At 50.5% G+C, this 27,603-nt stretch overlaps 1 protein-coding gene across 1 annotated transcript; it reads left to right on the forward strand.

The window, feature by feature from the left end:
* The first annotated feature begins 299 nt into the window (after nt 1-299).
* STX10 (syntaxin 10) lies at nt 300-27,603 on the forward strand. The gene is made up of 8 exons (XM_056863790.1): nt 300-334; nt 3,446-3,615; nt 8,506-8,600; nt 10,145-10,207; nt 11,362-11,460; nt 16,251-16,357; nt 23,874-23,968; nt 27,527-27,603. The coding sequence occupies exons 1-8, from the start codon at nt 300-302 to the stop codon at nt 27,601-27,603; spliced, it is 741 nt and encodes a 246-aa protein (XP_056719768.1).

The following is a 27,603-nucleotide window of genomic DNA, read 5'->3' on the forward strand; positions in this document are numbered from 1 at the left end:
AAAAAACAACCCGGCAGGCATTCCAGGGATTCTCTCCAACCAAATAAACCCCGGGCGCTTCCCTCCCCTCTGCTGGCTCCTCCCTCGAGGGAAGGCCGGCTCCGCTTTGGAAGGCGGGCGGGGAAAGTCGCGTCGCCGCCGGACGGGAAGAGGCGCCCGCAGCCAAAGTGGCCGCCGGGGGGGCTTCAGCGCGGGCGGAAGCGGGGAGCTCGCGCTTCGCCCCTCCGCCTCGCCTGGCCGGCCGGGTCGGCGCTGGTTTCCTGGAGGCGGCTGGGGGCGAGGGGCTCGGCCGGTCCGCCATGTCTCTGGAGGACCCGTTCTTCGTGGTGAGAGGGTGAGTGACGGCCACTAGTGGAGGTCGCGAGCAGGCCCGGCGCCAGTCATTTTGGCACCCTTGGCAAAGCTAACTACTATTATTATTATTATTATTATTATTATTATTATTATTATTATTATTATTTTAATTTTAATTTTAATTTTCTTATTAAGTCACACACAATTTCAATATTGTCCTCTTCAGAGTTACATAAAATAAAAACAATTTCAAACTGATCAACCTAATCAGTATTGACTTTTTCTGACTTCCCCTCTCCCCTCCTCTATCCAATTAATATCTACGTAACCCCCTCTGTATTTGTTTCCTAATTCATTATAGTTCATTGTATCATTTCAATAAACTGCATGTTATCATCCTATGTACTTTAATTGTTAAATACTTCATCCTTTCAACATTAATCAACGTTCAGACATTAATTAATGAATTAGATTAAGTCATAGCCTTTAACATTTCCCATATTTAATTCGTTTTCACAATATGTTGTCCATGCCTCCCGTTCTCTCGCATATTCTTCATTGTCTTTTTGATGGACTAAAGACAAAGCTAACTACTTGTGCACTGCTAACCAACTTTCCAAAACAGAGGTCTTGTAGAAAAAAAATAAAAGCACACAACTTTTTAGAAGAGGTTATAATTAATGATATGCCAGAGCGCTGTCGTGGTGCTTATCTGAAAGTTAAAAAAAACATAAATTGTCAGCGGCGTTTTTCCCCAAGGAACGAATCTGTTTCCAGCGGTGCCCCTGAGGCCAGTCCTGCGCCCCAGGCGGCCGCCCAGTTCGCCTGAACGGGAGCGCCGGCCCTGCTCGCCCCCGCAGGCAGGCAGGCAGTCGGGCTGGCCGGCCCCGCGTGGGTTGTGCGAGCGCTGGGAGGTTTGAGTAAGCCGGAAATCTCTGTGAGCCGCGGGCCGGTCGAGAAGCCTGGGGAAGTTTTTTGGGGGCGTGATAGTTCTTCAGAAACCCCTTGGAACCGATTCGTCAGGCGGGCCCTGGCACATAATTTCTTGAACTCTAGAAGCTAGCCCCAACCTTTAGGCGTTTGGTCTTCCAATGACCAGATTTTCTGATGTATGGCCACTGCAAAACCTAAAACTCTTCACAATTTCTTGTAATTTTAAACTATATTTTTTTACAATCACATATTCAGATATATTTTATTTTACTTGATTAATATTCATGCTTGTTATATGGTATTGTATTCGACTAAGTTTATTTTTCCATTGAATCTGCTATATTGTTTTTGTATCTCAAACGGTTTTTACCCTTCCCTTCTTTTCCCTTCTGTATCCCCTTAATTATAAAAATAAACCTTTAAATAAAAACAAAAGTGTTGTAGTACCTGTAAATATAGGTGTGGCCCTGGGTGGTTGTCATCTAGGGTTGCCAACCTCCAGGTGGTGGTTGGAGAGCTCCCGCTATTACAACCAATGTCCAGGCGACAGATGACCCTTTCGGAAACAGTGGCTTGTTTTCCCCTCTCTGTCTTTTGTAGTGTGCATAGATCAGTGCAGATCATGCTTTGTTGCACTGTGGCCCCTGGTAGTATAATCGTTAACACGACTGCTCAAGAGAGTTTACTCCCAGAAAAGTGTTTTTAGGATTGCACTGTTAGTGTCCTCATGGTGGTGTAGTGGTTAAGAGCGGTGGTTTGGAGCGGTGGGCTCTGATCTGGAGAACCTGGTTTGATTCCCCACTCCTCCACATGAGTGTCAGTCACTAATCTGGTGAACTGGATTTATTTCCCCACTCCTACACATGAAGCCAGCTGGGTGACTTTGGGCTAGTCACAGCTCTGTTAGAGCTCTTTCAGCCCCACCTACCTCACAGGGTTTCTGTTGTGGGGAGGGGAAGGTTATTGTAAGCCAGTTTGAGTCTTCCTTAAGTGGTAGAGAAAGTTAGCATATAAAAACCAACTCTTCTTCTTCTTCTTTGCCCTGCTGGGTGAGGAAACATTGCTCTGTATCAAACTGTTCTTACTTCTGGGGTGTTTGCAATGTATTAATCAGTTTGTAAATTATTTTATTTATTTTTATCCTGACTTGGTTCTCAGGGTGGCATATATAGTTCCTCTCCCCCCCCCCCCAATTTTGTAATCCCCACAACAACCCTGTAATGTAGCTAGGGCTGAGAGAGAATGAGCGTCCCATTGTCACCAGTGAGCTTCATGGCAGAGTGTGGATTAAAGTTTGGTCATCCTCATTGTAGTCCAGCACTTTAACCACTATACAATAATGGCTTTCAAGTTTAGGCACGTTACTAGCTCACAACATATTTGTCAGGTCACCTGACCATATATGTCTGTGTTACATGTTTGTGGGTGAAAAGAAAGGGGGGGAAAGAAAAACCGTTCATAAAATTGTCCTTCCAGGTCATCTGGAGATGATTCTTAGCTACCACAGGTGACCACGTGAATACTTTTTACAAGACTGTACAGCAGGGGTGTCGAACTCATTTGTTATGAGGGCTGGATATGACATAAATGTCACTTGGTCATGCCAGGCCAGGCCTCCCCAGCCCAGATCGGGACTGTGGAGGTGGCTGCCTCGGCTGGCTCGTGGGCCGGATAAGAGCTCTCAAGGGGCCAGATCTGGGCTACTGGCCGTATGTTTAACCCCCCCCCCCCCGCTCTATAGTGATGATTCACCCAAGGGAGAGTTGTTGGGGCAGCAATTTCTACAGCTTCCAGCTTCCAAACAGACATCTGAAGTGAATTGGCTTAGATACAGATGCCTCAGGATATGGCAAGGAACTCTGCCTTATGCGAGACTTCAGATCAGATACAGCAGAGCTGTGTGACTCATGACCCACCAAGCCAAATACAGAGCAGCAACCAAGCAGCAGTTCAAGAAACCTGTTATGTTTGCTGCTTGTCTGAGCTCATGTCAGAAAAATGGAAGGCTTGTTGAGCACATAAAGGACATGCTGGATCAGACCAAGGTCCATCAAGTCCAGCAGTCAGATCACGCAGTGGCCACCAGAGCTGGTGGGTTGCATTCTATTAGGTGTCACATTTTGTGCGGACTCTACTTCGAGAGGCAACAAACACCTAGTCCTGGTTCCCTTGCCTCATATGTACCCCTCATTCTGCAAACCTCTTTTGTGCTCCACAGTGAGGTTCAGAAAGCAGTAAATTCAGCACGTGGGCTATACCAGCGCTGGTGTGAGCTGCTTCAGGAGACACATGTTGGCAGCAAAGAGGAATTTGACTGGACGACAAATGAACTCCGCAACAGTTTGCGCAGCATTGACTGGGACCTGGAGGATCTGGAGGAAACCATTTATATCCTTTTGAGGTCCGGTACCCTATTGAAATGGACTGGAGCTGTGAGAATTGGGTCTCCAGAGAGGTGGCCGGACCTAGGGGGTGGCATGCAGACGGGGCGGCAGCACTGCCGCACTTATAGTTAACATTAAAAATCAGGGAGCCAGCCCAGTGTCCATTCAGGCTTCGCTCCTGCTGCAATCGCCACTGCCTGCCGTCTTGGCTGCATTCGTTGCTCTGCGTGCTCCCAGGGGGTTGCCGCCACCGTGCCTGGCAGACGGCACTGGGTGTGTGCAGCCTCCACTTTGTTTGGGGCCTGCTCCCTTTGCAGCAAAGGCCCCCTCCCACCTCTTCCCACCCCGCCTCTGCTAACTTCTGGGTTCATCTCAATGCGCTGGGGTTTGTCATAATGACCCAGGGACAGAATGGGGTTTCCCTTCTATGCTGTAATTGGCAGCAGGAAATGCATGCACGGGCATAATTGTGTTAGGGCCTTGCGAGTCGGGACCAGGTGTTCTTATGCCTCCATTGATATTAAAAGTAGACTGAGGCTCAGGGGTGTTAATAAAAATGTAACAACATCCACTTGTCATATAGAAATATATATGAGGCACTAGGTATGCCCTTATCCAAAATGATTTTTTCTTCTCTAGCAGAACCAGTGCGTTGCAACGGGATGGTGTTAAGATAGGGCTGCCAGCTCCAGGTTCGGAAATACCTGGAGATTTTTTGGGTAGAGCTTGAGGAGGGTGAGGTTTGGGGAGGGGAGGGACTTCAATGCCATAGAGTCCAATGGCCAAAGTGGACATTTTCTCCAGGTGAACTGATCTTTATTGGCTGGAGATCAATTGTAATAGGAGGAGAACTCCAGCTACTACCTGGAGGTCGGCAATCCTATGTTAAGAGCCTGAACAGAACTACACGGAATGGGTGTTAAATGTGTGCTGAAAGTTCTCAAATGTCTTTAAGGCATCCCACTGTGTTTTGAAACAATATAGATTACTTCATGGCTCTTGTAGGTTATCCGGGCTGTGTAACCGTGGTCTTGGAATTTTCTTTCCTGACGTTTCGCCAGCAACTGTGGCAGGGATCTTCAGAGTAGTAACACTGAAGGACAGTGTCTCTCAGTGTCAAGGGTGTAGGAAGAGTAATATATAGTCAGAAAGGGGTTGGGTTTGAGCTGAGTATTGTCCTGCAAAAGTATTGTCCTGTAAGTATCAAGATAATGTGCTAATGAGGGTATGGTATGTTAATATGGAACCATTGTATCCTGAAGTGATCTGTTAATGTGTGTAATCCAAAGCTAATCTGTATGGCTATTGTTGAATGTTGTCTTTGTCTGGAGGTTTTTCAGGGCAGGAAGCCAAGCCTTATTCATTCTTAAACTCTCCTCTTTTCTGTTAAAGTTGTGCTGATGTTTATGAATTTCAATGGCTTCTCTGTGCAATCTGACAAAATAGTTGGTAGAATTGTCCAGTCTTTCAGTGTCTTGGAATAAGACCCTGTGTCCTGTTTGTGTCAGTCCATGTTCAGCCACTGCTGATTTCTCAGGTTGGCCAAGTCTGCAGTATCTTTCATGTTCTTTTATCCTTGTTTGTATGCTGCGTTTTGTGGTCCCGATGTAAACTTCTCCACAGCTGCAAGGTATACGATATACTCCTGCAGAGGTGAGGGGGTCTCTTTTGTCTTTTGCTGATCGTAGCATTTGTTGTATTTTCTTGGTGGGTTTAAACACTGTTTGTAGGTTATGTTTTTTCAAAAGTTTCTCCATCCTATCAGTGACTCCTTTAATAAATGGCAAGAATACCTTTCCTATGGGAGACTGTTTTTCTTGAGTTTTCTGATTTTTGTTTGGTTTAATGGCCCTTCTGATTTCATTCTTGGAGTAGCCGTTTGCTAGCAGTGCGTGATTTAGATGATTAGTTTCTTCCTTGAGAAACTGTGGTTCACAGATCCGTCTTGCACGGTCCATTAATGTTTTGATTATTCCTCTTTTCTGTCGGGGGTAGTGGTTGGAGTTTTTGTGTAAGTAGCGATCTGTGTGAGTTGGTTTCCGGTAGACCTTGTGACCTAACTGAAGGTTTGATTTACGGATGACAAGGGTATCAAGAAATGGGAGTTTACCCTCAATTTCCTTTTCCATGGTAAACTGAATGTTTGGATGGATATTATTAAGATGGTTTAGAAAGTCCATTAATTTTTCTTCACCATGGCTCCAAATGGTAAATGTATCATCTACGAACCTGAACCAGACTGTAGGTTTGTAAGGTGCTGATTCTAATGCTGTCTTTTCAAAATATTCCATGTAAAAGTTTGCTATTACTGGACTGAGTGGACTTCCCATAGCTACTCCATCAATCTGTTCATAAAATTCTTGATCCCATAGGAAATAACTTGTTGTCAAACAATGGTGAAATAAGGCTGTTATATCTTCTGGAAAAATCTGGTTAATCAATGAGATTGTGTCTTTTACTGGAACCTTGGTAAAGAGGGATACAACATCAAAACTGATTAATATATCCTTTGGATTGAATCTTAACGGACTGATTTTGTTGATGAAGTGAGTTGAATCTTTGATGTAAGAAGTGGTTTTTCCAATGTGGTCCTGTAGGAGGGTGGTCAAATATTTAGCTAATTCATATGTTGGGGAACCAATGGCACTCACGATGGGTCGGAGTGGAACGGAATCCTTATGAATTTTTGGTAGTCCATATAATCGTGGTGGTTGTGCTTCAGTCTTGCATAGTTTTCTGTGTGTGTCGGGATGAAGAGTGGAATTCTTGATCAGAATGCTAGTTTTCCTGGTAATTTTGCAAGTTGGATCTCGTTTTAGTTTTTTGTATGTGGCAGGGTCCAGAAGTTCCTCAATCTTCTTTTTGTATTCTTCTGTTTTCATGATCACTGTGGCATTGCCTTTGTCAGGAAAGAAAATTCCAAGACCACGGTTACACAGCCCGGATAACCTACAAGAACCAATGAACTCTGACCGTGAAAGCCTTCGACAATATTTTACTTCATGGCTGTTCCGAACTCCAGAGTATTCTGTTTCGGCTTTTACACCCCCATTTCAACTCTTGATATACTGTTGCTTTAAAGCAGTGGTTGGGCGTGTCCTTTGCAAGGTTCCTGGGAAACAAGGCGTAACTGTGCAACTCTCCCTTCCCATCCAAGAGCTTTGTGAAAAACTCTCTTACTCCATTTGCCTGGAGTATTTTAGGGATCCGGTGAGCATTGCAGAATGTGGGCCCAATTTCTGCGGAGTCTGCCTGATTTGGAGTTGGTGGTAGTCGGAGGCAGAGGCTTCCTGCCCTAAGTGTAAAGGAATATTTCAGCAAAGGAACCTGAAGCCAATTCGGCAGCTGGCAAACGTTGTAGAAATTGCCAAGAAACTCAGTCTTCAGGGAGAGGGTGGGGCAGAAAGAAAGGGGGTGGAAGGAAAGGGGAGAACTTGTGAGAAACACCCAGGAGCCCCTGAAGCTCTTCTGCTAGGATGACCAAGGTCTCCCCTGCGTGGTCTGTGACCGATCTAAGGGGCACCGAGATCACAGGGTCATTCTGGTGGAAGAGGCTTCCCAAGAGTATAAGGTAGGAAGTAAATGACGGTGCTTTGATGACGAATAGCTCTTTGGGGGGAGGGTTGACTGTACATTTGCTCCTGTAAAAAGTCCTGACAGGCCAATCCTGTGGCCCACCTGAGAAGGCCATTGCAATGCTGGAGCTTTACACTGCTGTAAGTAGCAGTAACCTCTATAGGAAAAAAGAGCGAAATCTATTTTATCCTCTAGTTTTTTTACACAAACTGCCCCCAATCTACCCTCAAATTACAGATCAACACCATGTCCACTGACTTAATCCTAAATATGATGGATCTAGTGCAATGCATCAACGGTGCAAAAAATGGGGCATGGTTCCTCAGTATAATTTTAATGCAATTCTCCTGTATTCAGTGGCAATTCAAAGAATGCATCTCCGCAAATTGCACTTTACAAATCACGAATCCAGTGCTTCGGCACAAAAACATAGATCCAAAGCAAAGTAAGCAGACAGTTTTTAGACAGAATAATCTGAAATACACTCTGAAAAACACACGTTGCGTCCATATCCACAGACTGCAGAGGGGGAAAAGGACATAGCCATTGCTTCCTGGTACTGCCACAGTGCAAAAACATGTATCAAAGCTCAAAGATCTTTTATGTATGTTCATCGTTTTCGGCCAGTACTACAGCACAAAAATAGGGATTCAAGTAACAGATCCTCCTAAACTGATATGATTTTTTCACTGAGACAACAGAAAACCATTCTTGTATCACGCTTATACCCTTGTCCACAGACACCAACATAAAAAATCACGGATGTAGTGCTTTGTGGTGCCACCAGGGAATAAAATAATTGCATTAAAAACCTGCATTCTCATGGGTACTTACAATTTTTGCACGGAGGGCCCCACAATTCACCATCAAGTCACACACCTTCATTAGGCAGAATCTAACCCCACCCCACCCCCACACACACTTCATAAAATTCTGAGTAACTAGCAAGTTTTCCTACCCTGTCTGGAATAGAAGCTGCGCCCATGAGATAATGCAAATGTAAAAGTGTAATCATTCATTAACAGTTCATAGAGGTCAACACAATTTATCGTTTAAAAGAGTTGTTGATTATATACATATATAATAATGACTATCTAATATATAGGGGTGTCATTTTGTGCTTTTGCCTCTCTTAAAAAAATGTAGATCTGGCCCTGTTGCTCGGGCAGTACTCTCAACCCTTTGCTGGAACTGGAAAGGAAATATATACAGAGTGCTTCTGCTGGTCTCTGGTAGAACTATGGAATATTTGTAACCGGTCTATCTTTACCCTCAAAGCTGAATGACTCGGAGCTCTTTGCCCTTAACTTACGCACACGCATTGTGGAATCAAACCCTCGTAAGTTCAAAATTAAGCCTTCCGAGGTAGCAGCCCGGCGTGCTTTCGTCACAGAGATGCAGGGATCTGTTAAGGTGAGTCTTCCCCAAAATATATACCTAGCCACCCTCATGGCATTGTGAAAAGCACAGTTGAAAAGTTTCCAATAGTTTAGTACTTTTGTAGTAAATGTGAAGGTTTGGGACTGTTTACTCATATCTGAGATGAGACATTTTCTAAGAAAAAGCAGTAGAGTTTGTGTTATATTGAAGATATTCAAAATATATCTGTTGAAAAAGTGAATTGTGGAATTAGGATTCTTTGGCAGCTCTTGGAGTCAGTGGGGTTGGGAGTAAGGAGTGTGAAATCTATTCCCAACTTTGGTAAAGTGAGATGGTTAAATGTTATATTAAATCTGGTGTCTATTCCTGGGGAGACTGCAGTATTGTGGTTAGAGTGGTGGTACTCAGTGGCTCGGGAGCCACATGTGGCTCTTCTGAGCCCTGTTTCCCATTGTGGCACTTGTCTGGAAAGTGTCAAGGCCCTTGCCTGGACAGGCTTGTAGTTGGCAGGTGGTTCCCGCCTAGAAACAGCTGTTGTCAGAGGAAGTGTATTTGATCAATTCATTTATATCCCACCTTTTCCCCCAATGGGGTCCCAAAGCAGCTTATATCAATCTCCTCCATGTTATCCTCAAAACAACCCTATGATGTAGATGTAGGCTGAGACAGTGTGACTGGCCCAAGGGCCCCGAGCAAGCTTCCATGGCACGAGTCTCCCAGGTAAGCTGCAAGTTTCTCTGTGGTGCAGGACTCATGCTAGGAATGTGGCTCTTTTCATTGATAGTAACTGCAAATGTGGCTCTCCAACATTAGACTGTTGGACTAAGAGTGAGGAGACTTGGATTCAAATCTTTGCTTGGTCAAGAAGCTCACTGAGTGACATAATGCTAGTCACTCTCACAGACTAATCTGTCTGCCAGGATTATTGTGAGGATGTAGTGGAGGAGTGGAGAACCATGTAGGTTGATTTGAGCTCCTTAGACAATGGGCACTTTACAATAGATCAGGGGTCTCCAACCTTTTTGAACCTGTGGGCACCTTTGGAATTCTGACATAGCATGGTGGGCACAGCAACAAAATGGCTGCCCCAAAATGGCTGTTGCAGGAGCCGGAGCTAGCCGCAAAACATTTGCCACATGTTAACTTCAGTAACACAGGTCCTTGTGCTGTGGTGGCAGCTGCTGCCAAAGCAACATTTAAAAAACTGCACAGCCATTCAAATCTCCAGTAGTCAGTCAGACGCTTTGCTGGGCAAAAGCCCTACCTGGCCCCACCCACTTTTCAAAAACACTTGGTGGGCACCAGAGAAGGTGTCAGCAGGCACCATGGCGCCCATGGGCACCACGCTGAGGACACTTGCAGTAGATAGTAATAAAATTGCATGTATACCAGGGTATCCTTGAATTTAGGGTAGAACATACAAGTTTATGAAAGTGACAGGTAAGGCTCATAATAAGTTACATGCTTTAGGATCCCTTGGAAAAAAATATATTCTTAATATTGTTACCGATGCACCATTTGAGGTCTGTCTTTACTGAAGGTTATGCTTTCTTATTGCTTCCCTTTCTTGACTTTAGGAAATATGGGATCACATATCCAGTCCAACAGCACAAGCCATTTTGGAGAAGAAAAACAGAGAGGTAAATGCATTCCCATCACTTCACCTGCGTGCTGAGCTGGGAATTGCCATCTCTGCCTTGAAACACACTTGGAAACCTTGGTCTGTTTGCTCGTTCTCAGCTTAATCTACCTCACAGGGTGGTGGTGAGAATAAAATTGAGGAGGGGAAGGGAGATCCTAGATCCTGGTTGGCCACTGTGTGAACAATCTGCTGGACTTGATGGACCTTTTTCTGATCCAGTGTGGTGTTTCTTGTGTTCTTACGTTCACATACCACCACTCCAAGCTGTTTGGCGGACGTGTATTAGTGCTCTAACCCAGGGTAATTGCACCTTCCTTTCCAAGGCACTTGGAATCACATGGTTGGCCTCTCTCCTAGTGAACCTTCCTGGGTTCCGCTGTCAGACACCAATCCTTGGGGCAAAAGTTGTGCTTTTGAACTTCTAAAAGGAACAGCACTACACCATATTTGCCAGTTCCTCATTTAGCAAGTAAAATCGCCTGGGAGTAGATGCCTCCTGTGTATTCTGGCCTCTGATCTCATTTCCATGTCTACATGAGATGCTAGACTGAACAGGGGGGGAAATCCCCTTTTCATTTCAAGAGAAGAGAGGAATTACTGCTTTCTAGCAGGAGGCAGGTTGTGGTGGTGGTGGGGGGAGCCAGTCTTGCTTCTTCCACCTGGTTCGCTTCTAGGATTTGTATTGCTTCCCGCAGGTTCACTGTGTCCCTTCCAACTCTGTGTTTCTATGATTTCTATGGCTTGTGGGCTACATATTACTATAGGAACTTGTAGAAGCAGCCATCCTATTCTCCCTGCCTTTGCTTCCTCCCCTCTTCCAATACCCCTTCTCAGTCTCTCCGTCTTTCTCTCTGTCTTTCTTCTCTCCATGCCTGCTGCCACTCTCTCACACACACTTTCTCTCCTTCTCCCTCCCCACAATGTCTACTCTGAGAGCCAGAGCAGTGTAGTGGTTAAAGTGTCGGACGAAGACCTGGGAAACCCAGGTTCAGATTCCTCCAGGGTCATCTAGTCCAACCCCCTGCACAGTGCAGGAAATTCACAACTATCTCTCCCCACCTGCTAGATGACCAGAAGATGGCAAAACACTTCCAGGTTCACTGTGTGCTGCTTGAATCCTGACTGCTCATATTTTTTCCCCTTTCCCTGTAGATGCCAGTGGGGAGCAGCGAACGATATCGGCTCTTGGATGCAGAAGGACTCTCAACAGTCGATTTGCGTGCTCTAGAAGAGCAGCAGTTGCATCAGAAGGTGGGAATAGGAACACTGTCTCCACTTAAATGGCAGAGGGCTAATCTAGTTCACTAATTCACCACCAGCCCTTCCTACAGTGAGCCAACAGACATCAGGGTGTGTTCAGCCACTGCCCAGCAAAGTCTGAAGCCTCCTTTTAGCTGAAGGATCCTTTCTCCAATATAAGTGGTACTTCTGTTGGAGGAAGGCTTCCAACTTGGCCAAGCTGGATTCATTCCACTCTCCAGTTTAGTATAGTCACTGAGAAAAATCATGGACTCTAGTGCAGATATAGAGCTCCGTGGTGCAGAGTGGTAAGCTGCAGTACTGCAGTCAAAAGCTCTGCTCGTGACTTGAATTCGATCCTGTTCAAAGTCTGTTTCAGGTAGCCGGCTCAAGGTTGACTCAGCCTTCTATCCTTCTGAGGTCTGTAAAATGAGTACCCAGCTTGCTGGAGGTAAAATGTAGACAACTGGGGAAGGCGATGGCAAACCACCCCATAGACAGTCTGCCTAGTAAACGTCGGGATGTGACATCACCCCATGGGTCAGTAAAGAACCGGTGCTTGCACAGGGAACTACCTTTACTAGTGCAAACACTATTAATTGGGCTTGTGGTGTGCATATTCCTTCTTTTTGGTATCTCACCCTTGGACAGTCTTCTTGGACATTCATTAATGGTTGCCTCAGTTCACCACCTTTCAAAGAGAGACTTCGTTCAGAATGATGCTACTCAACTGGAAGATATGATAATATTGGACTTGGTGTCTGTAGAGTGTGAGAATAACTTTTTCTGCAGCGCAGTATGCAAAGTAATCATCCCTTTTAAAAATGTATGTGTTGTCTATTACAGGTTGAGTATCCCTTATCTGGACTGCTTGGGACCAGAAGTGGTCCATATTTCAGGTCTTTCCGTATTTTGGAATAGTTGCATATACATAAAGAGATATCTTGGGGCTGGGACCCAAGTCTAAACACGAAATTCATTTATGTTTTATATATGTTTTATATACACTTTTTTTAATTTTTATTAAATTTTTAACAAAACATACAATATAAAAAAGAAAAAAGAAATATAAAATACAATAATATTAAAAGAAAAAAGAAAAGAAATTATACAAGGGTATTTATACAACATATTCAATTTAATCATAATCAATCTAAGTATCCAATAATACCCTTTCCCCCACACCCACCGAAAAAGTGACCCATCACCCGACTTCCGAAGAAGTGTCTGGTAGTTTTGTTTACCAATTGTCTAAAACTTAATTTTATTAAAAAAATTATTTTTCTATAACTCACTAAATAATATCGTAAAATCCATTTTTGCCATCTTATCCCAATATGAGGTGGCCTTAGACCATGTTTGCTTAAATTCTTCCATATCATTTCCATGCAGAAAGTCCGTCAATCTGGCCATCCTCATATACAACCATAATTTCTCTCTCCAGTCTATAATCGAAGGTTTATTTACTTGTTTCCATACTTTAGGTATCACAATTCTTGCAGCAGCAAAACTACCGTATTTTTCGCTCCATAAGACGCACCTGACCATAAGACGCACCAAGTTTTTAGAGGAAGGAAAACAAGAAAAAATATTCTGCTGAATAAAGACCCCCGTCCGGTTTCCAGGGAGTCCCTAGAAGCCGGGCGGGGGTCTTTAAACTGCTCTGTGCTGCCTGCCTAGGCAGCGCAGAACAGTTTTACCTCCCCCCCCACTTCCCGGTCCGAGGCTCAGCTATTGGGCGGGGACCCACCTGGCTTCTAGGGACTCCCTGGAAGCCAGGCAGGGACGGGTGGTCTTGAAAGGCCCCAAGTTCAATCTCCAGCATCTCCAGTTAAAGAGCCCGGGCAGGTAGGTGATGTGAAAGACCCCCTGCCTGAGACCCTGGAGAGCTGCTGCCAGTCTGAGTAGACAATACTGAATTGGATGGACCAAGGGGGGGGTCTGATTCATCAGAAAGCAGCTTCATGTGTTCATGTGTATTTTGGAGGGGGCTGTGAGCTCAGTGGCGGAGCCTCTGCTCAGCATGCAGGAGGTCTCAGGTTCAATCCCCAGCAGCATCTCCAGTTAAAGGGACCGGGCAGGTAGGTGATGGGAAAGACCCTTTCTGCCTGAGACCCTGGAGAGCCATGGGGAGGGGGCTGTGAGCTCAGTGGTGGAGCCTCTGCTGGGCATGCAGGAGGTCCCAGGTTCAATCCCCAGCGGCATCTCCAGTTAAAGGGACCAGGCAAGTAGGTGATGGGAAAGACCCCTGCCTGAGACCCTGGAGAGCCATGGGGAGGGGGCTGTGAGCTCAGTGGTGGAGCCTCTGCTGGGCATGCAGGAGGTCCCAGGTTCAATCCCCAGCGGCATCTCCAGTTAAGGTGACCAGGCAAGTAGGTGATGGGAAAGACCCCTGCCTGAGACCCTGGAGAGCCATGGGGAGGGGGCTGTGAGCTCAGTGGTGGAGCCTCTGCTGGGCATGCAGGAGGTCCCAGGTTCAACCCCCAGCGGCATCTCCAGTTAAAGGGACCAGGCAAGTAGGTGATGGGAAAGACGCCTGCCTGAGACCCTGGAGAGCCATGGGTAGGGGGCTGTGAGCTCAGTGGTGGAGCCTCTGCTGGGCATGCAGGAGGTCCCAGGTTCAATCCCCAGCGGCATCTCCAGTTAAAGTGACCAGGCAAGTAGGTGATGGGAAAGACCCCTGCCTGAGACCCTGGAGAGCCATGGGGAAGGGGCTGTGAGCTCAGTGGTGGAGCTTCTGCTGGGAATGCAGGAGGTCCCAGGTTCAATCCCCAGCAGCGTCTCCAGTTAAAGTGACCAGGCAAGTAGGTGATGGGAAAGACCCTTGCCTGAGACCCTGGAGAGTGCTGCCAGTCTCAGTCCCCGCGGGACGCCTCCGCTCCCACCCGCCCCTGGCCCAGGCGTGCCCGGCGCTGCCAGGCCTCCGCCTCCGCCTCCCCCCCACTCGCTGCACGGAGGCCGGGCGGGGCGGGCGGAGAGCAAGGCCGGATCCCGCCGCCGGGACGATCCGCCCGGCCCCCCTCCCTCCCCCCTCCTTCCTTCCCTTCTGCTCGCCTGGCCTCCGTGCAGCAGGGATCGCCGAGGGGGAAGTGGGAGAGGGAAAAAAGGAAGGCCGGGGGTGGGGTAGGCTTGAGGGGGAGACGCCGCCTTCACCCGCAGGGGGGGGGAAGCCGGGGCAGGGGGAGGGGTCTGCTTACCTCCAGCGCCGTCCGCCCAGGAACCCAGCAGCAGCAGGAGCCGCTCCACCCCGGCCCAGGCCTCCTTCCTGTGAGGACTCCCGGGAAGGGGGGCGGTGGGGGTTTAAGCCTCCCCCCCGCGCTTCCCGGCCCTGAAGCGCCCCCGCCCAAGCTGAGCGAAGGCGGTGTCTCCCCTCAGGCCTACCCCACCCCCGGCCTTCCTTTTTTCCCTCTCCCACTTCCCCCTCGGCGATCCCTGCTGCACGGAGGCCAGGCGAGCAGAAGGGAAGGAAGGGGGAAGGAGGGAGGGAGGGAGGGGGGACGGAGGGAGGGGGAGGGAGGGGGGGCGGGCGGATCGTCCCGGCGGCGGGATCCGTCCTCGCTCTCTGCCCGCCCCGCCCGGCCTCCGTGCAGCGAGTGGGGGGGAGGCGGAGGCCTGGCAGCGCCTGGGCCAGGGGCGGGTGGGAGCGGAGGCGCCCCGCGGGGACTGAACCGGGGGCCTCCTGCTATGCCCAAGCAGAGGCTCTGCCACTGAGCCACGGGCCCCTCCTCGGGAAGCTGCCTTCTGCTGAACCAGACCCCCCCCCCTCGGTCCATCCAAGTCAGTACTGTCTACTCAGTACTGTTCTGAGGCTCAGGAACGGGAAGCGTGCGGGGAGGGGAGGTTAAACTGCTCTGCGCTGCCTAGGCAGGCAGCGCAGAGCAGTTTAAATACCCCGCCTCCCAGCTGGCCTTCCAGGCGGGAACGCCGGCTTGCGTTCGGGCGCACCCAGCCGGCTGGCAGGAGGGGCGGGAGTCCGCACATTCGCTCCATAAGACGCACCGACATTTTCCCTCACTTTTGAGGAGGAAAAAAGTGCGTCTTATGGAGCGAAAAATACGGTATATTGGCAAATAATCCTGTCCTGGTCATAAATATTATTTGGTGGGATTCCCAGCAGACAAAATGATGGTTTCCTTTTCACTTTACTATTAATCAAATTATTTGTTTCTGTTACTATTTGTTTCCAAAAAATTTTAATTTTTTTGCACGTCCACCATACATGCATATATGTTCCTCTTTCTTTACCACATTTCCAACATATTCCTTTATATATGTTTTATATACACTTTTATACACATAGCCTGAATACAATTTTAAACAGTAATTTTAATAATTTTGTGTACATTGAACCATCAGAAAGCAAACTGGCGTGCTGTTGAGGGCCTGTGAGTAATGCCTGCATGCCAGCTCAAAAAGCCTTGTTTTCGGTTCAACCCGGATATTGGATGTCCGGATAAGGGATACTCAACCTGTATTCCCTTTGATTTGCCAGTTCAGTAGCAGTTGGGAGTGGTCCACACCTTCTCTAAATGAATTATTTACTCTTCTGAAAGGATGTTGATTGCTGGATCTACTGGATTCAATTCCTAATATTATTTGTTATTTGCATTTATTAATAGCCTCTCCCTAACCCCATCTTGATTTTTTTTCTGCTCTATGTGTGTGTATTTCTGCCAGCTGAGGGTTACACTTCATTCATTTGAAGCCGCGAGCTGCAGCTGTCAGAAAGCTTATGTCATCCAAATCAAGAGCCACGAGACTCTCTGTTGTGCATCCTTCCCTGATGTCTCTCTCCTTGACAGCTGATCATGGATGCCCAGGATGAGCAGCTGGAGCTGGTCTCCGGCAGCATCCGAGTGCTGAAACACATGTCAGGGCGGGTCGGAGAGGAGCTGGACGAGCAGGCTGTGTAAGTGCCGGCAGCAAAAGGGATGTTCCAGCAGTGTGTGTGTGTGTGGGGGAATGGAAACCATTCATTTGCAGGATGTGTAGAGAAGCCCCCACCACAGTAGTCCGAAAGGGCAGCAGAGTAGCCCGCCCCATGTGATACAAATCCAGCAATCCTGCTTCTATCACTAGCTGATTTTGTAAAGCTGGCTTGATGAGAGGCCAAGACCCAGGACCTTCATCTGTCGAGAACTGTGCCTGGCAACTGATTTATTAGAGGATTTATTTTTAAATTCAGCCTGGGCCAAAGGGCCAGCTCTGGCCACCCACTCATCCCTCTGTAAGTTTAGGCCCAGGCAAAAGGTACTCAAAGATCGTCAGCAGGAGCAGCAAAAGCGGCTGTGTCACGGCCCTCCCACTTCAGCTCTTGCTTCCATTGGCCTTGCCTTGTGCCTGGGAGGGGGTAGCTGAGGTTCACAAGGAGGAGACTCTGCCAGCGTGGTGAAGAGCGGTGGACTCTAATCTGGAGAACTAGGTTTGATTCCCCTCTCCTCCACATGAGCAGCTGATGGACGCTAATCTGGTGAACCAGGTTGATTTTCCCACTCCTCCACATGAAGCTGTGTGACCTTGGGCTAGTCACAGCTCTCTCAGCGCCACCTACCTCACAGGGTGTCTGCTGTGAGGAGGGGAAGGTAAGGTGATTGTAAGCCGGTTTGATTCTCCCTTAAGTGGGAGAGAAAGTTGGAATATACAAACCAACTCTTCTTCAAAGTCTCTCTTACTGAGCTGAAGGGAACTAAAGAATCTTTTGCCTCCCGCTTGGTTTTGAGGCTTGGATGCATTGTTAAATACCTGAGCATTCATGGGGGGGGGGGGCTCTCAGGCTCAGGGACTATGCTGGGGGAGAGACAACCCCTCCCCATGGAAGGTCAGATTGAATCCCCAGCCCTTCGTTTCCTATCCCTAATTGGACTTGAAACAGGAGCCAGCGTGGTGTAGTGGTTAAGGTGTCGGACTAGGATCTGGGAAACCGAGGTTTGAATCCCCACTCTGCCATGGAAACTTGCTGGGTGACCTTGGGCCAGTCACACACTCTCAGCCTCAACCCTGGCAAGTATTTGGATGGGAGATCTTCCAAGGAATACCAGGGGCATGATGCGGAGGCAGGCAAAGACAAACCATCTCTGAACGTCTCTTGCCTTGAAAGTCCTACAGGGTCGCCATAAGTCAGCTGTGACTTGACAGCAAAAAAATACACAAACCCCCCCTTAGCAGAGGAGAGATCCGCCCCTCACTCCAAAATAGAAAACATACATGGTCATCATGTCTTTGTACCAGGCTGTCAGGCTTCAGCAAATGCACGGCGTTTCAGGCAATAGAACTCAAATCCAGACAGAGCAGCGATTCAAGGATTTATTCTGAAAGTCAGTGATTTCAGTAAGGAGACGAGCAAGGCTGGAATACATGACTGGGGGAGTGTGGATACATATATACGGCTGATACAATAGGGTTACAGGAACAAAGAGACAATGTAGTCGTTTCCTGCCGATAACGACTTAAGTAAAACTGAAACAAACAATTATGAGCAATCAGTGGAAGAGATGGCCGAGCTCTCGGCTTTGTGCGCGGGACCCGATATCAGATCGGAGATTTACACGGGCGGGTCCCAATACAATTGTAAATCCCTGGCCGGAGCTCGTGTGCAAAACGGGGAGGGGGAGGAGTGCACGGAGAACTCCATCTTGTTTGCGGGGAGACCTTCTTGTTTGGGAACGGAGCTGTCAGAAGCCCTATCTGACATTCCGCCTCTCCAAAGACCCCCTCCCCGGGTTCCCAGGTTTGTCGGGACAACTCCGATGAAACTCGGTGATCAGAGAGGGAGCGTTCACGTGTTCTGCCGCGACCCACTCATCATGACTCGAGTTCAAGTGTTTCCAGTGCACCAGGTACTCCAGCTGACCTCTCCGCAGCCTGGAGTCCAGAACCCTGGAAATTTCAAAATGCTGTTCCCCCTGCACCATGATAGGTGTCGCCACCGGGGGTTCGCGGTGCCAATCGGGAGCGGGAGAAAAGAGCTTCAGAAGGCTAACGTGGAACACGGGGTGTACCCCTTGCAAGGTCTTGGGGAGGTTCAGTTCAGCAGTAATCTCATTGATTACCCGAGATATAGTAAACGGACCCACATACTTTTGACACAGTTTCCGACAAGGACGCAAAGACTTTAAATTCTTGGTGGAAAGGTACACCTTCTCCCCGACCACCAGATCCTACTGGGGCGTTCTGTGCTTGTCAGCCTGCGCCTTGTACCGTTCCTTAGCCTGGTCCAACTGTTTTACTAGCCCCAGCCAAGTATTTCTGATGGTGTTAGACCACGCCGACACCTCAGGAGGATCGCCTCCCGGTGGGAGAGGGACCGCCCCTAAAGGGTCGAAATCCATACCATAGACTGTCTTAAAGGGACTTTGTCCAGTAGCAGAGTGAACAGAGTTGTTATAGGCGTATTCCGCCAGGGGCAGCAGGTCGACCCAATCATCTTGGTGATAATTGGTGAAGCAGCGTAAGTAACATTCAACGATGGCATTCACCCTCTCCGTCTGCCCATCAGTCTGGGGGTGGTAGGTGGAAAATAAGCCCTGTTGTACCCCAACGATCCCCAAAAACGCCTGCCAGAATTTAGAAAGGAATACCGAGCCTCTGTCGCTCACGATCTTCCGGGGAAATCAGTGCAGACGGAAAACCTGTTGCACGAAAAGGCGGGCCAACTTGTGGGCTGAGGGCAGTCCTTCGCACGGAATAAGATGGATCTGTTTTGAAAACAGATCCGTGATCACCCACAGTACAGACTTCCCCTGGCTGGGAGGGAGATTGGTCACAAAGTCCATACCGATCACCCGCCAGGGTGCCTCCGGAGTCTCCAGGGGTTTTAGTAGACCGGGAGGCTTCCCCATAAGGCGTTTATTGGTGGCACACGTTGGGCAGGACCTTACAAAACTATCGATGTCCTATCGCATCCCAGACCACCAAAAGCGTCGCCTAACCAGGTGCAGGGTCTTAACAAAACCAAAGTGCCTCCCTGTCTTGGAGCTGTGGTTCCATTCTAGCACCTCCCGGCGCAGCTTCAGGGGGATGTAAGTCTTTCCCTCCGGGGCCCCGGCCTCTTCCCTCCCAAGAGACTTCCCCCCTCGTTCTTCCAAAAGGGCCTCCCCCCCTAGCCTGGGTGGTAGGGGGCAGGTCGCCAGGGGGTCCCTGCGAGTGGGGGGGGGGTGCGGCCGCTTCCCCTTGCGGGAGGTCAGGGGGAGATGGGGAAACTGCTGCCCGGGTCTGGGCCCGGGTCTGGACTCCCCGGGGACGGGTGGCTTCGGTGGCTTCCCCTTGTGGGAGAAGTGGGGGAGACGGGGAAACTGCTGCCCGGGTCTGGGCCCGGGTCTGGACTCCCCGGGGATGTGTGGCTTCGGTGGCATCCCCTTGTGGGAGAACCGGGGTAGGCGGGGGGGGGCGCTGCCCGGGTTTGGGCCCGGGTTAGAACTCCTGCGCTTGCCCCCTCCGGGTCTAAGCCAAGGTGTTCTGGGGTAAAAAGGGACCCAATCGGCCGCTCAACCCTGCAGTCATACTGCGGCATGCGGGAGAGACCATCCGCCAGGCAATTCTCCTTCCCGGGGACATGCTTAATAGTGAAGTGGAATTTAGAAAAAAAAATCCGCCCAACGAAGCTGTTTGGCCGAGAGTTTCCTCTGCCCCAGGATGGCTTCGAGGTTCCGGTGGTCCGTCCAAACCTCGAACGGCACCACCGCCCCCTCCAAGAACTGCCGCCAGACCGTGAGGGCATGTTTAATTGCCATGGCTTCCTTCTCCCCTATTGGCCAGTTGAGTTCGGCTCCAGAGAACTTTTTGGAAAAATAGGCGCAGGGTCGGAGCTTCCCCTGAGCGTCCTTCTGCAAGAGTGCTCCCCTCATCGCCCTATCAGAAGCGTCCACTTGAAGGGTAAAAGGCTGAGAACAGTCGGGATGAGCCAAAACGGGCCCGGTAGTAAACCGGCTCTTAAGCAAGTCAAACGCCGCCTGGCAGCGGTCGTCCCATGCTACCCGAACATTAGCGGCAGTGGCCGCCTGACCCCCCCCCCCCCTTGGTCTTAAGGAGTTCCGTGATCGGGAGGGCTATTTCGGCAAAATCTGGGATGAAACCCCGGTAGAAATGTGCGAAGCCCAGAAATTGTTGAACCTGTTTGCGGGTCCAGGGTGGTTCCCAATCCCGGACCGCCTGGACCTTCTCGGGGTCCATGATTAACCCATTGGGAGACACTACAAACCCAAGAAAAGTAAACTTGTTCTGGTTAAAGGCACACTTGGACAGTTTGGCGTACAGGTGGTGTTCCCGCAGCAGGCGCAACACCTCCCGCACCAATTTCCGGTGCTCTTCCGGGTCTCGTGAATAAATTAAAATGTCGTCCAAGTACACGATGACCCCCTGGAACAACAGATCATGCAAAATCTTATTGATGAGTTTCATGAAGCAGGACGGAGCTCCAGACAATCTGAAAGGCATAACACTAAATTCAGAAAGCCCATAGCAACACGAGAAGGCAGTTTTAGCATCATCCCCCTCCTTAATCTGAACCCGGTAGTAGGCTTCTGCCAAGTCCAGTTTAGAAAACACCCTGTCTTCCTGTAGCTGGCTGAGAAGGTCAGGGATGAGGGGGATGGGATACATGTTAGTTTCAGTAACTGCATTAAGCCCCCTATAGTCCACACACAACCAGAGGTCTGAAGTCCCCTTCTTCACAAAGAAGCAGGGTGAGAACACAGCCTTGGACGGACGGATGAATCCCCTAGCCAGATTCTTATCCAGAAACTCCCACAATACAGATTTTTCCTGGGGGCTCATGGGGTAAACCAGAGTTTTGGAGGGCTTCCTGTCCACTGTTAACTTAATGGCACAGTCTGTAGTGCAGTGAGGGGGTAGTAAGTCACAGTCCTTCCCCTCAAAGACATCCGCAAAGTCCTGATATTCCGGGGGCAGCGTTACGGGGACCGCTGTCGCGGCAGTCACCCTCCCCCCATCGGGCATGTCCTCCCTGCAATGCCACCTGCATTGGGGGGATTCAAACACTACTTGATGCTGGGATTGTGATCCGCCAGCCAATTGCTTCCCAGAACTATCGGGTAAACGATCCCAGGGGCTATGGTGAGGCCGATTTGCTCCCAGTGATCCCCCACCCCTAACAACACAGGGTCAGAGCGCAAATGAACGGGGCCCCCCTGAAGGTCCCTTTCGTCCATTTGACGGAAGCGCAAGGGCTGGTCCAACTCCACCGCCCCCAACTTTAATCGGTCAAACACTTCTTGGTCTATCAAAGTTCTGGAGCAACCAAGTCCAAAATACCACTACTGCAACTGGATCCCCTCCCTGGGGATTCTTTAACACCACGGGTATCAGGAGAGTCTCTCCCTGGTCACTCACCCAGGTCGGAACCGGTTCGGTTTCTTGTGGGGTAGCCTCCTGTGCTGGTTCACTCACGGGAAGCTTCCGTCTTTTTTGACAGTGAGACCTCTCTGGAACAGCAGCGATGTTCACATGGAGCAGGCTCCAGATCCGTGCTTAAAGCCGCCGTTCCGCGTTGGGTGGGTGTTCCCTCCATTCTCTTCAGATCCGGACCTTGGTAGCCGGTCTGAGCCTTCCTGCCTGTCGCCTGTCTGGGCAATCTGCTGGTACACTTGGCTGCGAAGTGCCCCATTCTTACGCAACGGAGACAAGACCCCTCTCTGAGGCGGCGCGCTCTCTCTTCCGGGAACTTGCCTCGATTTGCCTCGCCTCGGTGTACCTCTGATGCAGCGTTTCCTTTGGTTGGGCCTCTGGGGGGGGATTCCTTCCCCGGGCGATCCTTGGCGAACTGCAGGGTAAGCTTGCGGTGTTCTACTTGCCCTGCCAGCCGGATCCAGCCCTCCACAGTGTCAGGGTCTCCCAGAGTCAGGCAGCCGTCCAACACTTCCCAGCGCAATCCTTCGCGAAAGTGTTGGACCTTGGTGGCTTTGCTCCACTCTCGCACTTTGCACGCCAGGGGATGGAACTCCTGGGCATATTCTAGCACTGACCGGGACCCCTGTGTCAATTTGCGCATGGCAATCTTGGCCTCTCTGCCCGGTGAGGGTCCTCAAAACGGCGGTGCGGGGCTCCCAGGAACTCATTGAGGGAGCGCAAAAGTCCAGGGTTAACTTCTGTTGCTGCCACTGCCCACTCTACCGCCTCCTTTTCCAGAAGCCCTATGGCGTACTGCACCCGGGCTTCTTCGGAAGGAAAAGTCTCACCCTGGTCATTCATGAAACCAGAAAGTTGTAATAAGAAGTGGGGTAACTGGGCGCAGGTCCCATCAAAGGAGATGTTCAGGTCCCGAGCGACAGTGCGTGGAGGATACACGGGTGTGTGTGTGTGTGGCCGCAGCGCCGATGGACGATCGGAGTCCTCGCACCGTTCCTGCTAGCGCCGTCATCTCCCTCTGCAGGGCTCCCAGCTGGGCCTGAAGGTCCCGATTCTCCCGGGTCAGGTCATGGTTCTGCTCCTGTAGAAGACGGTGTTCTTCCTCCCGGGGGCAAGGGGCTGAGGTGACTGGCGCCTGGTCTCGAAGCGGTGTCTCCCTCCTGGAGTACCGGTCTTCCAGCGGGCCTCGGTACAGGTGAACGAAGCTTGGGGTTGTTGTCAATTGGTGGAGCGGTGCCTCCTCGACAAATTCTGCGGGGTACTCTGCCGGGGCTGCCTCCTCCCGGAGCGGGCTGGCTCCCTCTGGGGCTGCTTCCTCCCGGAGCAGTGCCTCCTTCTGCCGTTCCGACTGGCAGATGTGCTCGTACCGCCGGATCAGTTCGGTGGATCGGGACGACATAGAAAACATCTTTTCAAAAACAAACTGGTAGAAAATAAAGAAAATAAAAAATAGGGATTCCAGCCTAATGTCAGGCTTCAGCAAATGCACGGCGTTTCAGGCAATAGAACTCAAATCCAGACAGAGCAGCGATTCAAGGATTTATTCCGAAAGTCAGTGATTTCAGTAAGGAGACGAGCAAGGCTGGAATACATGACTGGGGGAGTGTGGATACATATATAGGGCTAATACAATAGGGTTACAGGAACAAAGAGACAGTGTAGTCATTTCCTGCCAGTAACGACTTAAGTAAAACTGAAACAGAAACAATTATGAGCAATCAGTGGAGGAGATGGCTGAGCTCTCGGCTTTGTGCGCGGGACCCGATATCAGATTGGAGATTTACACGGGTGAGTCCCAATACAATTGTAAATCCCTGGCCGGAGCTCATGTGCAAAACGGGGGGGGGGGAGGAGTGCACGGAGAACTCCATCTTGTTTGCGGGGAGACCATCTTGTTTGGGAATGGAGCTGTCAGAAACCCTATCTGACACAGGCTAAGGTCCCCGTGCTTTATGCAGCTGTGTATTTGAGACCAATGCCTCAATTGGGAAGGGCAGGACATGCATGCTTTGGACAGGGCACGGGTGCCACCTGAGTTGATGATACCTTTACTGACTTTTCAGGATGCTGGAAGACTTTGCTCATGAGATGGACAGCACTCACAGTCACATGGACGGAGTGCTCCTAAAGATGGCCAGAGTCTCGCACACAACCTTGGGTAAGGGATAAAGCTCTTCACGACTCATTCCTGTTCTAACCTAGAACAGAAACCAAAAGTCCTGGTTTCTGTCTCCTCTCTTCAGGTAGAGACCATGATAGAAGAAGAGTTGGTTTTTATATGCTGACTTTCTCTACCACTTAAGGGAGAATCAAACCACCTTCCCTTCCCCACAACAGACACCCTGTGAGGTAGGTGGGGCTGAGAGACTGTGACTAGCCCAAGGTTACCCAGCTGGCTTCATGTGGAGGAGTGGAGAATCAAACCTGGTTCACCAGATTAACATCCACTGCTCATGTGGAGGAGTGCGGAATCAAACTTGGTTCTCCAGATTAGAGTCCACCGTTCCAAACCACCGCTCTTAACCACTATACCACACTTGCTCTCATATACATATTTTGGTACACGGGAGTTTTGACTCAACCGCCCCCCCCCCAAAAAAAACACCCCATTCCCAGATTTCCTTTTCAGATTTGGGAAGGTTTGGAGTAGGGCTGTTGAAAAATTTTTTTGGGTATAGTTCGGCTTTGGCAAAATTCGGCCCGTTTTTATTCGGGCCGTGCCGAAGTCCGAACTCCCCCGCTTCGGATCCCCGGAAATTCGGGGGGGATCCGGAGTTCGGGGGAAAATTCGGCCCCCGCACGCCTTCAGGGGGATCCCCTGAAGGCACGCGGGGGCCCCTTTAAACAAGCCCCTCTGCGCTGTCTGCGCAGGCAGCGCAGAGGGTTTCCAGACCACCCCCCCAGCCCTGCCGGGAGTCCTGGCAGGGCTGGGGGGGGGCTTTAAATAGATCTGTGCCTCCCGGCTGGGAGGCACAGATCAATTTAAAGGGCCTTCCGCGCGCCTCCAGGGAAGCTCCCTGGAGGCGCGCAGCGGGTCTATTTGAAGCCCCCCCCAGCCCAGCAGGGCTGACGGGGGGCTGGCAGGACCCTCTGCGCAGAGGGTTTCCAGACCCCCCCCCCAGCCCTGCTGGGACTCCCGGCAGGGCTGGCGGGGGGCTGGCAAGACCCTCTGCGCAGAGGGTTTCCAGACCCCCCAGCCCTGCCGGGAGTCCCGGCAGGGCTGGGGGGGCTTTAAATAGACTTGTGCCTCCCAGCCGGGAGGCACAGATCAATTTAAAGGGCCTGCCGCGCGCCTCCAGGAAAACTCCCTGGAGGCGCGCGGCGGGTCTTCAAATAGATCTGTGCCTCCTGGCCGGGAGCCCCCCCCCAGCCCTGCCGGGAGACCCCCCCAGCCCTGCTGGGACTCCCGGCAGGGCTGGTGGGGGGCTGGCAGGACCCTCTGCGCAGAGGGTTTCCAGACCCCCCCCCAGCCCTGCTGGGACTCCCGGCAGGGCTGGCGGGGGGCTGGCAGGACCCTCTGCGCAGAGGGTTTCCAGACCACCTCTCCAGCCCTGCTGGGACTCCCAGCAGGGCTGGCGGGGGGCTGGCAGGACCCTCTGCGCAGAGGGTTTCCAGACCCCCCAGCCCTGCCGGGAGTCCCGGCAGGGCTGGCGGGGGGCTGGCAAGACCCTCTGCGCAGAGGGTTTCCAGACCCCTCCCCCCAGCCCTGCTGGGACTCCCGGCAGGGCTGGCGGGGGGCTGGCAAGACCCTCTGCGCAGAGGGTTTCCAGACCCCCCCCCCCAGCCCTGCCGGGAGTCCTGGCAGGGCTGGGGGGGGGCTTTAAATAGATTTGTGCCTCCCGGCCAGGAGGCACAGATCTATTTAAAGGGCCCGCCTCGCGCCTCCAGGGAAGCTCCCTGGAGGCGCGCGGCAGGTCTTCAAACAGATCTGCGCCTCCCGGCTGGGAGGCGCAGATCTATTTGAAGCCCACCCCCAGCCCTGCCGGGAGACCCCCCCCCAGCCCTGCTGGGACTCCCGGCAGGGCTGGCGGGGGGCTGGCAGGACCCTCTGCGCAGAGGGTTTCCAGACCCCCCCCAGCCCTGCCGGGAGTCCCTTCACATGAGTGCTCTAATCTGGAGAACCCACTTCTCCACATTAAGCCAGTTGGGTGACCTTGGGCTAGTCACAGTTCTCTCTGAAATCTCTCACTCCCACCTACTCACAAGGTGTCTGTTGTGGGGAGAGGAAGGAAAGAAGATTGTAAACTGGTGGAGAAAGTCAGCATATAAAAACCAACTCTTCTTCTATCACAGGGGAAGGGTGGGGGGGAGTAGAAAAGAATTGGAATGATGCCAGGGAATAAAACCTCGCGAATCCTGGTGAGATCTTAAAATTTCACTGTTCATTCTCTGTCACTTAACAGAAGCCCGAGGTCAGTGGCAGCCACTTGTCTGGCAAGTCTGCTACACGTCAAACGTTCAACAGTGCCATCTAGTGCATGCTTCATAACATGTGCAGCTCAAGCCTTGGTTTGGTCCTGTCTCTAAGGCAGAAAGAAGACAGCTGCACAGCAGGGAAAGAGACAGGCAGGAATGCAGGCTTGAGAGCATAACCAGGCCCAAAGCCCCCCCCCTTGACTCCTGCCCAAGAACGCCTCAAACACTTGCTACCTGTATGTTCTGTGCTTTAGAATGGCCACCGTTGGCATAGGTTAACATTTAGGCTAAGTACTGATTATCAGCCAAACCATTCTCTTGGCTACTGTGTTTTGTTTGCTACTGGCTTTGTCTTATACTTTCCCTATAATGGGGCCCTTAAAACTCCACATAACTGAGGAGGATTTTCTGAACAAACTAAGCGTTCGAGAGACAACATTCTTAGTTGTGTGTGTGTGGAGTGCCGTCAAGTCGCAGCCGGCTTATGGCAACCCCTTTTGGGGTTTTCATGGCAAGAGCCTAACAGAGATGGTTTGCCAGTGCCTTCCTCTGCACAGCAACCCTGGTATTCCTTGGTGGTCTCCCATCCAAATACTAACCAGGGCTGACCTTGCTTAGCTTCTGAGATCTGATGAGATCAGGCTAGCCTTAGCTGTACAGAAATAATAATAGTTGGTTTTTGTATGCCGACTTTCTCTACCATTTAAGGGAGAATCAAACCGGCTTACAGTCACCTTCCCTTCCCCTCCCCACAACAGACACCCTGTGAGGTAGTTGGGGCTGAGAGAACTGTGACTAGCCCAAGGTCACCCAGATGGCTTCATGTGGAGGAGTGGGGAAACAAATCCAGTTCACCTGATTAGCCTCCTCCGCTCATGTGGAGGAGTGGGGAATCAAACCCAGTTCTCCAGATTAGAGTCCACCACTCCAAACCACCGCTCTTAACCGCTACACCATGCTAAAATCCCAAACCAGAACAGATTCAGTCTCGTTCCAGTTTTAAAGAGTGGAAGTTACAGTGCAGAAGACCGAGACTTGGCTCTCTGGGCCTGTTTGGCAGGGTGGAGGAATGTGGCACTCAGCTCGGACTTGGGGCCCCAAACTTAAGATTCAGCATAAGGCTCCCCATGTGCTTTAAATCCAGTTGTTTGCGCCCGCTAGGTTAATATCATGCCCTTGTAAACAGTTCAGTTAGAGACTGCTGTACCTACCTGTGATGGAAAGGATGGCAGTTTTTTGAGGGGTTGGGCTGGTCTCCCTATGCTCATTCCATCTCCCTGTGTGCTTTCTCCTTATCCAGACCGGCGTCAGTGGTGCATCGTAGGCGTGTTGCTCGTCGTTGTCATGGTGGTGCTGATTCTCTTGTTCACGTTGTGA

Source organism: Euleptes europaea, chromosome 1 (genome assembly GCF_029931775.1).
Source record: "Euleptes europaea isolate rEulEur1 chromosome 1, rEulEur1.hap1, whole genome shotgun sequence".
Classification (NCBI taxonomy): Eukaryota; Metazoa; Chordata; class Lepidosauria; order Squamata; family Sphaerodactylidae; genus Euleptes; species Euleptes europaea.